Source organism: Centruroides sculpturatus, unplaced genomic scaffold (assembly GCF_000671375.1).
Source record: "Centruroides sculpturatus isolate CEXI.00-Female unplaced genomic scaffold, Cexi_2.0 scaffold166, whole genome shotgun sequence".
Taxonomy (NCBI): domain Eukaryota; kingdom Metazoa; phylum Arthropoda; class Arachnida; order Scorpiones; family Buthidae; genus Centruroides; species Centruroides sculpturatus.
This window is the reverse complement of record NW_019384423.1, coordinates 908,014-916,870: the sequence shown is the minus strand read 5'-3', so window position 1 is coordinate 916,870 and position 8,857 is coordinate 908,014. Positions and strand designations below refer to the sequence as shown.

The following is an 8,857-nucleotide window of genomic DNA, read 5'->3' as shown; positions in this document are numbered from 1 at the left end:
TATATATTAATTTTATAAGTTTATCATGTTTCAAAAAATTATTTATGATTAACTTTTGTTTTCAGCTGAAATATTTAGTGGAAAAATGAATAAAACTGATTCAGATTAGCAAGAATACACTATGTTCAGTGGCATTGACCTGTTATCTCCAACATCTTGAAATTTCCTTTTCAAATTCTTTTTTAATTGCACAATCACAAAGAAAAACAGGATTTTTTGAATTTTTATAAATAGTATATAATAAAATACAAAGAAAATACTTACATCTTTAGCAGAAACCTGATTTCAGCTTTGGTATTTAACAATTTTTTCCCACAATTTATTTCTATATTCTATAGTTTTCTCGACATTTTTGTACTTCAGAATATCTTCCATCGATAAATAAGGAAATATAGAATTACTGTATACCTCGAAGGTATTGCTCTCACTCAGAACATTCTGTAACATTTTTAATGTAACTTTCAGAGAGTCTTCCATTGTTAATTGCATCTGAAACAACTTTGCCGTCCACAGACTATATACTTTCGTATTGCCGCTGAAGAGGTCTGAATATTTCTCGCACCCAAACAACATTGGCTGAATGTGTCCGAGAAACTTTCCAAAATACTTTATGCTCGTGATACTTTGAAAAGGATAGTTAGATTTTAGATCGTCATCAAAATGAAATGCAATCGTGATATAGCCGACGGTTCCGTCCACTCGAACGGACACGGTATGAATTAAGGAACAGCTGGGAATTTGAATGGGAACTTCATTTAATTTTTCTCCATATCCAAGACATCCACTCACAATGCACTTTTCATTTACTTTTAAAAGTAAAGGGAAATCACAGTATTCTAAGACGGTGGTTTCGTCGACGACGGAATTAGGATGGATGCAAGAATGCATTACAGTTCCTCCAGAGGAGGACAATTTTAAACCACTCTTTGTAGTCACACTAAATATCCATTTCTGGAAATTCATTTCTTCTGCTAATATTTTATTAGTACATAAATTTTCTATGTATTCTCCAATTGTTCCTAAATGGTAAAATTTGGATTTCTGTAGCACGATAACATTAATCGAACTCCCCTGCAATAAATGATGCAAGTTTTCTCTTGTCTGAATGAGATTATCAGAAATTTCGACTACATTTTTTGTATCATAAATATACGACGAAGAGCTGTTTGGTCCCAGTCCTTGTAAAAAGTCTCCGTAAGCATCTAATTCACAAGTTACAATATGAGTAGACTGTATGTAATCAACAAATTTTCTCATAATTTTACTACTGAAGTAAAAAACACTATCACTATATACAATTTCTTCTGATGTACCTGAAAAATTAGGAACACTATGAGTAATAAAAACATTGTATGTAAATAATTTCAAAATATATAAATATATTAACCTAAATGTATAATTTTTCAACACTTTTTCTTTATTTTAACATAGAAGAAACAGCTATATCCTCTAAATCTTGGATTTGCCTCAGATTTTGATATCAAGTGAGGCATATTAACCATTGTCGCGTTTTTCAAGTAATTTTTTCCCCATTATTTCACAAAAAATTTATTTAAATTTCAACAGTCTCCAATTAATCTAAATAAACTTCAAATTTCCAAAGGCAGATCTGCAGTCAAATAATAGGATTCAATTTACGTATTTCAGGTTATATTTCTGTATTATTGTCATTAAAATTTATTCTTTAGTTTAAACTCAAGAAAACATTAATATTGTCAGAATAAATTCTTATTTCTTAGATTTTTAATTCTCTTATTTATAAGTTGAGTGTAAAAGTTTATTCCAGTGAAATACAGACCAAATCATATCCACGATAGACCACCGCCGTAGACCATTAATCCAACGTTTATATCAGTAACATTTTGAGAAAACAAATGACTGATAAAAAATAAAGTATTTTTAATTTTTATAACTACTAATATTAAACACTGATAGCATTCTTGGAATATTACAGGGTGATCAAACAAAAATTTTATTTGCAAATATAGACACTATCAAGGAGTTTCAAATGTTAAATTTTGAGTCTGTAAATATTAAAGATTTAAGTTTTCTGATTACATACAACAGAGCAGTAACAACATGGCTGCAGATCTGTGTACAGGATTCCTTTAACAGATCAGCTTTAAAAATAACACATTATATTTTCATAATTTTTACAATATAGATACATAGATTAATTAACATAAACAGTAGGTAAGGAAGAATTGAACAAGTATAGAAAAAATATAACTATATACAATTAACTGTTTAATTTTTTAATGCTTCTGAAGTAGAAGAAATTAAAACTCCTAAAACGCATGTGCCTGGCCTTCCATGGCTAATATAAAGGCACAATACTAGAATAATGCATCATACTGTCACCAAGTCTACTTCTCATTTGATCATCATCATATTAAGATTTTATTAAAGCTTAAGTAATAAAATATAAATTACCATTTATGTTTGTTCTGGCAATAGCTTCTTTATCTCTCATAGTTTCAGCAGACGGTTTCTGTAAAATTTCGAGACACTGAATCATGAAACACGATTTCTGTAAGAGTTCCGAAGATAAAGATGGAAGTACGTAAACGCCATGTTTTGTTCCTATTTCAATAGATGACGGATGTGCTAAAGCAGTGAAATCTGAATCTTTAAAGGTCCAAGACAAATCATCTAAAAATAAAAGATATTTAATCAAATATTTAATTAAATATTCAGATACACAAATGTTTTTTTTACTTGCTTTTGAGATTCATAATTCAAACTTACTAAATCTCAATTACTTTGGAAAAGTGAACACAAAATACTAAAATCATTTGTAATTATCTATCACTAGAAAGAACATCTGCAATAAACTTTACTAGCTGTGTTCATGCAAATTATTCACATGTATATAATAAAAAATAAGTTATTTTTTGGAAATTATTGTGACCATAAACACTGGGACAGAAAATTATTGAGATGGAACCTTTACAATCACGTTAGTTGTGAATATAAAAATTTTTGTGGCTCTCGATTTCTATGTGAGTTTACTTTTTATTTTTTTTTATCAAATTGATAGATTGACAATGCAACACCTGGGCAATCTACCAATAGTGTGTCTCCTGGAGGATTTTCTAGGGAAACTGACCCTTATTTAGATGTTAGATACATAAAGAAAGTCCCGTTCGTCAGGTATTTTATCCACTCACCTTATTTTATTTTTTTGTTCAGCATCAATAGTCAAAAATCACAGTCATTGCCATAACAAAATTAATATTTAATTTAAAATACTCACTAATCTTTGTTGTTTATTTAAAAAAAATTAAGTGAATTATTTCATGTTAAAGAACATACATGCTTGAAAAACAAACAATTCAATAATTCAATATAGAAAGTGATAATGCTGTGAAATTATTTCAAAAAATGTAAGAATTTTTTTAACTTTAACCCATTAAATATTTTTTGTTTTAGCTATGAATTAATAATTAACTAGCTGCATGAACCTGGAATTGATCAGGCATTTAAATGGATTAGATATTGGTGAGGTTAAGTTGGGAGAAGATGATAAAAACAAAGGCTTTAGTAACTAAAATGTATATTTACTGACCTCAGTATTTACAATAATGAAACCACAAAACACAAAAAATTGTCTTAAAGTTAACAGAGACTCCTCACTGTTAGTGAGGAGAATCCTAAGGTTAACAGGGACTCCTAAAGTTATGGGACCCCAACTTGTTTGTACCATAGACTTAACATTGTACATTTGCCACTTTACCATATTAAACCATTGTAACTTTCCCAAATCTCTCTTCGGTGGCATCATCTACAGAATAAGATCTTTAATTTGATACTTAAACTGTATTTTTAGCCCTAGCCATTTATTCAAATGAAGTCAGACAAATTAAAACAATCTTTGAATCAATATATAGATCATATCACTCATACTAGCATTAAAAATAAATTGTAGAATTTGTAAGAATATGTTATTGTAAAAAGATACAGAGTAATTGAAGTTGACAGTGCTAACTTTTTATAAAAAGTATTTTCCGAGAACAAATTAATAAAACATAATGGTCAGGGCTGGAATCCTAAATCATATGACTTCTATAAAAATGAGTAAACTGTAAATATCTGTATGGTCCCAAGCTTTCTTTAGCTTGCAAGCACTCATGGAGAAATGCTTTTGTTTCAATCCTGTTATGGTCTTCAAACTAATTTATTAGGTCCAAAGAGCATTACAGACATTATTGTATTTATGTACATGATGATTGTTTTTATATACTGTACATATTTTGCAACATGGCTTACGTTACAGTCAAATCTTGTCTAGTTAATTTTGTAGAAAAAAAAATATGTGCACTTATACTAAAGACAAGTTCCAGCCCAATTTAGGGGCATTACCACAATCTTCACAAAACCAAGTGTCCAAAGCTCAACAGGAAAAACAAAATAAAGCCATGTTGCTAGGCCTCTCTAATTCTAATATTCTTCCATGTTGTCAATCCTTAATACTCTCAACTTATTTTAAAATCAAAATATAACAGGCTGAAGTGTAGGAATCACTTAATTTAATGAGACTTTTCTCTTCAACTCTGTTTGGTCTTAAATTAAAAATATTGAACTGAACTCCTCAATACAAAGAACGAGTGCTTTTTGAAACAAATTTCATCTTCCAACATCAGATACATCTGAACAGAATAATTTAAATTCCTTCAAATTTTAAATGAATTCAAATGGTTTTTGTTAATTTACTATTTAAATGTATTACACTAAGTATTAAAAAAATAAAAGAGATCTTTAAGACTTACCATCTTCTGTTAGATAATATGTTATGAAAGCATCTGAACTGACCAAAAATACACCCGCATCCATTTGTTTTGTAAAAGGCCAATATATTGCAAGAATTAAATCTAGCATTTGAAACATTGGATTACCCAAGGGCAAAGATACAAATAATTTTCCCAAAATGCTATGGCACGGAATGCGCTGACTACGACCACCGGCATGAATGAGCAGGATCTTGAAAGTGAACAGTTTCTCACCATAAATCGTTAGTAAGTTTTGTAAAGCGATTAATGTTGAGCCTCCACTACCTGTAAAGGAAAATTAATTTGTTAAACAAAACAATTATTTAGAGTAATTTAATACAATGTGATCATAATATCAAGAAACACATTAAAATTTCATGCAGGTTAAAGCCCAAAAGAAATAATTCTTCTGGACTTCAGCCTATAATATACATACATGGCAATGATTCATTATTGGCATTCAAATAATAATAGCTATTTATGTAATTATTGTGTTGTATGTAATGTGTAAAAAAAGTAACAGCAATTGAAATACAAAGCTAAACCTACTCTAATAAATTAGCCATTTAGATGGATATGTCCATAAATTACATAATACAGATATGGGTGGATGGGTATGGATGTAATCATTATGACATGTTACACAAAGATTAGGAGTATTTACAAAAAATGTTACATAATGCTAGGATCTCAGTCCTTCACAAGACAATAGTTCATTTTGCATTGAAAATGTTAAATAGTGAACTGTACTGTTTATGCTACTGATTTGTATGTTAATTAATAAAATAATGTAATGCTCTATATCCTATATTATGTATTATTTCTAGCACAATTAAGACACTCTAAAACAGTGGTTTTGGTTGCACTAAGGACTAACTTGGTCTCAAAAACAAGGAATGTGGTTTTGGTCAACATACAATGAACAAATAACTACATAAAAATAGAGATGCATGGCTCAATGGACAAATATTGTTCATTAGTTTCTTTTATATTTGCAGAATAGGATAGAAGTCATGACTTTCTGTTGTTTGTTCATCATGGAATTTGGGACCCTCTCGGGGATTAGGAAAAGAGCAACCCAGACAAAAAAGGAGAGCATCTGCCTCAAATTCCCCAATGTATGGTCACCCTTATGGGTGGGTATGTGTGACAGTGTTACAGAACATCATAGAGGTGAGATGGTTGTTTAAAAGTACAAAAATATCATTATGTATCTACTTACCAAAGCCTGTTACCGGTGTGAAACTCAAATAAAAAAATGAAAAAAACAAAAAAAAAAAAACAATACTTCACAAACATTTTTGAACCAGAAATGGTTCTTCTTCAGCTGAAACAGCAAATTTTCAAAGGAATGCAACTATTTTATAAATAAAAACATGACAATTTGAAAGTTCATTCAAATATGTGTATCATTATGTAACTTATAGATGATCCATATCTGAAATGATCATGTTTAACTATCAAATGCAAATCTTTTGAAAACTTATATATTATAAAAACTAATATAACTTGTGTCCTTTGATAAAATAGTATGAGCTAAGTCTAATTTTTGAAAACAAGTGGTCACTTAGAAAAATTTGAATTACTCAAAATAATGTCCTCTTAACAATAGACAATTTCTTTAAACAATCTAGATTATCCATCAAGCTATTTTTAGGGCTAGTAAATAAATAAATACAAATCAGTTTGGCTAGTGGTAGGCAATTAGGCAGTCATCTCATGGTAATTTAATAATTAGAAATAAAGTTATTTCTAATTATTAAATTTAGAATATTCTAGAAGAAAAGAATCAGCCCAGAGCAGGACTGGTCACTTTGTTGATGAATTTTAATACCTTAAAAATTTTTAAAGAACAATAAAAAGTGTTCATTCCATGACGTAAAGTTCCACATTTGATGAAATCACTGTAACTTCAAACATGGAACTAATTGTAATGGAATGAACATTTTTTTATTGTTCTTTAAAATCTTTTAAGATATTAAAATGTGATGAGATCCTGCATAATTTTTAAGAAATTTATAAATAAATTTTAATAATTACTGAATATTGCTCCAAGGAAACTCCATTAAGCCATTGGATTTTGCCATAGAATCTTTAAGAAAACCATGAACACCAATACAGTTGAGAATAGCTACAGATCATGAATATCCTTAATGATAAAGAATGCAAAAATGTTACTCTAAAATAATTATGCATAATTTTTATTAACATAGACAAATTACTATAACTTTTAAACATTACTTTTCAATTTCTGAAAATTTTAGTTACAAAATAAGTTACTGCTAAATTTCTTGGTAACCAAATGTATTTATTAAAATGAAACATTTTTGGCCATTACAGTCAGACCATCCTCAGCAAAAGCCTGACTAAAATAGTAAAAGATGCAATTCAATAAAGGCATTTGGTTGCCAAGTAAATTAGCATAGTTTTTCTCTTACCACTAAATTTAATTTAATAAATAAAAGTTAACTAAATACCGATTTTAAATCCCGGAGGATCGGCTATAACGTGATACGGTACGTCGACGGGTAGTTCGCCTCTCTCTATTTTCAGATTAATCTGAATGTCGAATGCATTTTTCTGCGCGTCATCGGAAGTTGTGATGACAACCAGATCCCAAAATGAATAAGAAAGAGCTTTTTTTGATTTTCCTGAAAATAAAATTTGTAAATTTCGACAGTTAATAATTTTTATCTTAATATTCTATCATTGTTTTAACACTGTATGATATATTTATTAAAGAGTTTAGAATGAATTGCATTTTCTTAGTTAGGAGTGAACATAAGATTGCTTGAGAGAACAAATCACACACACAATAAAGTTAGACATTTCAAATCCTCCATTATTAATAAAGCTTGTAACATCATTGTATGTTCCTGTGTGATTTGTTATCTCAACCAATCTTACGCTTACTCCTAACAATTAAAACAAGAAGAAGAGGGAATTAAGTACATATGTTTTTTGTTTAATGTATCAACAGTTAAGCTTGAATAATATTCCAGCTTCTGTAATATCCCATAATAAAAAGTACTATATTTAGTAATTATATCTATAATATAAATGCATCATCAAAACATACTTCTGAATAAATTTTCTTAAGTTATTGAAATACTTTCAAGTTATTTTAAGAATAATCAATTAATGTTACTTGATTTTGTCAGAATTATGTTATTCTTCTCATAAATAGAGATATTATATCAGAGTAAAGGTATATGAAGAAAAAGCCAAAATACTTGGGAGTTGTTGTATATTAATGGTTTGATTTATTATTAGTTATGATGCATGACACTTTATATGTACAGTATTATTAAGTGTACAGTTTAATTTTACTTTGATTTTGTCAGTTTAAAATTGTCACGTGGCAATGTATACAAAACTTCCGGTAAGATGAATCTACCGGAAGTTATCAGCATACTGCCACGCGACAATTCTAAATATCGTTAAATTTTCGTCCGCTAATAGCGAAATTTGATCAGTATCATCACATCTTTTTAAATTTAATTAAAATTTAATTCTAAATTAAGACGTAAAAAGCACGTGTCACAAGGAAATCGATCATATATCGTACCTCTTATAGATTCATAATAATCAATAATTTGTTTCATGTAAGTTTTTATAGAATCGTCCGGATAATCCATTATTTCCGATTTCTACTAAAAAAAACAAAGCATAAAATAAGAACGAACGACTTAGAATCAAGCGCATGAACTCTTTACTCGCCGAATCAGCTGATGTCACATGAATCAAAGGGACGACGCCATACTTGTAAATCTAGCGCTCTCTAACGGACAACGTCTAAAATCATGAAGTAATATTTCAAAATGCCATTAATTATAAAGAATTAATCATGGTTTTAATTAAATTATCTTAAAAATTATTATTGTAAATTTTTCTAAAATTCGGATCCATTAATTATAAACGAGTCGAAGTCAAATTACAATCGTGCACAAAGCCTCAGAAGTCAAATTATTGATACAATCATGCACAAAACAGTCTTCTAAGAAAAACTATTATTGATATTTTTAATGAAATTGGCATTGTTTCATTTCTAAAAAGCTATTTTTCTAGTTTTTTTCAATCTCTATATC

At 29.0% G+C, this 8,857-nt stretch overlaps 1 protein-coding gene across 1 annotated transcript; it reads right to left on the bottom strand.

Annotated features, from left to right (window-relative positions):
• Positions 1-7: 7 nt before the first annotated feature.
• On the bottom strand, positions 8-8,529 carry LOC111619484 (fucose-1-phosphate guanylyltransferase-like). Its single transcript, XM_023361214.1, has 6 exons — positions 8,490-8,529; positions 8,338-8,419; positions 7,247-7,420; positions 4,770-5,054; positions 2,434-2,652; positions 8-1,313 (listed from the first exon to the last, which is right to left on the bottom strand). Exons 2-6 carry the CDS (start codon positions 8,405-8,407, stop codon positions 286-288), a joined length of 1,776 nt encoding a protein of 591 aa, XP_023216982.1. The 5' UTR covers positions 8,408-8,419; positions 8,490-8,529; the 3' UTR covers positions 8-285.
• Between the last annotated feature and the right edge of the window lie 328 nt (positions 8,530-8,857).

Bases quoted from the DNA above. Each gene is read 5' to 3' on its own strand.
- LOC111619484 (XM_023361214.1), bottom strand. From the start codon at position 8,407: ATGGATTATCCGGACGATTCTATAAAAACTTACATGAAACAAATTATT. The intron at 2,653-4,769 runs GTAAGTCTTAAA...TTTTATTTTTAG, and splicing joins ATATTATCTAACAGAAGATG to ATGATTTGTCTTGGACCTTT. The intron at 1,314-2,433 runs GTAATTTATATT...CTAATTTTTCAG, and splicing joins TGCCAGAACAAACATAAATG to GTACATCAGAAGAAATTGTA.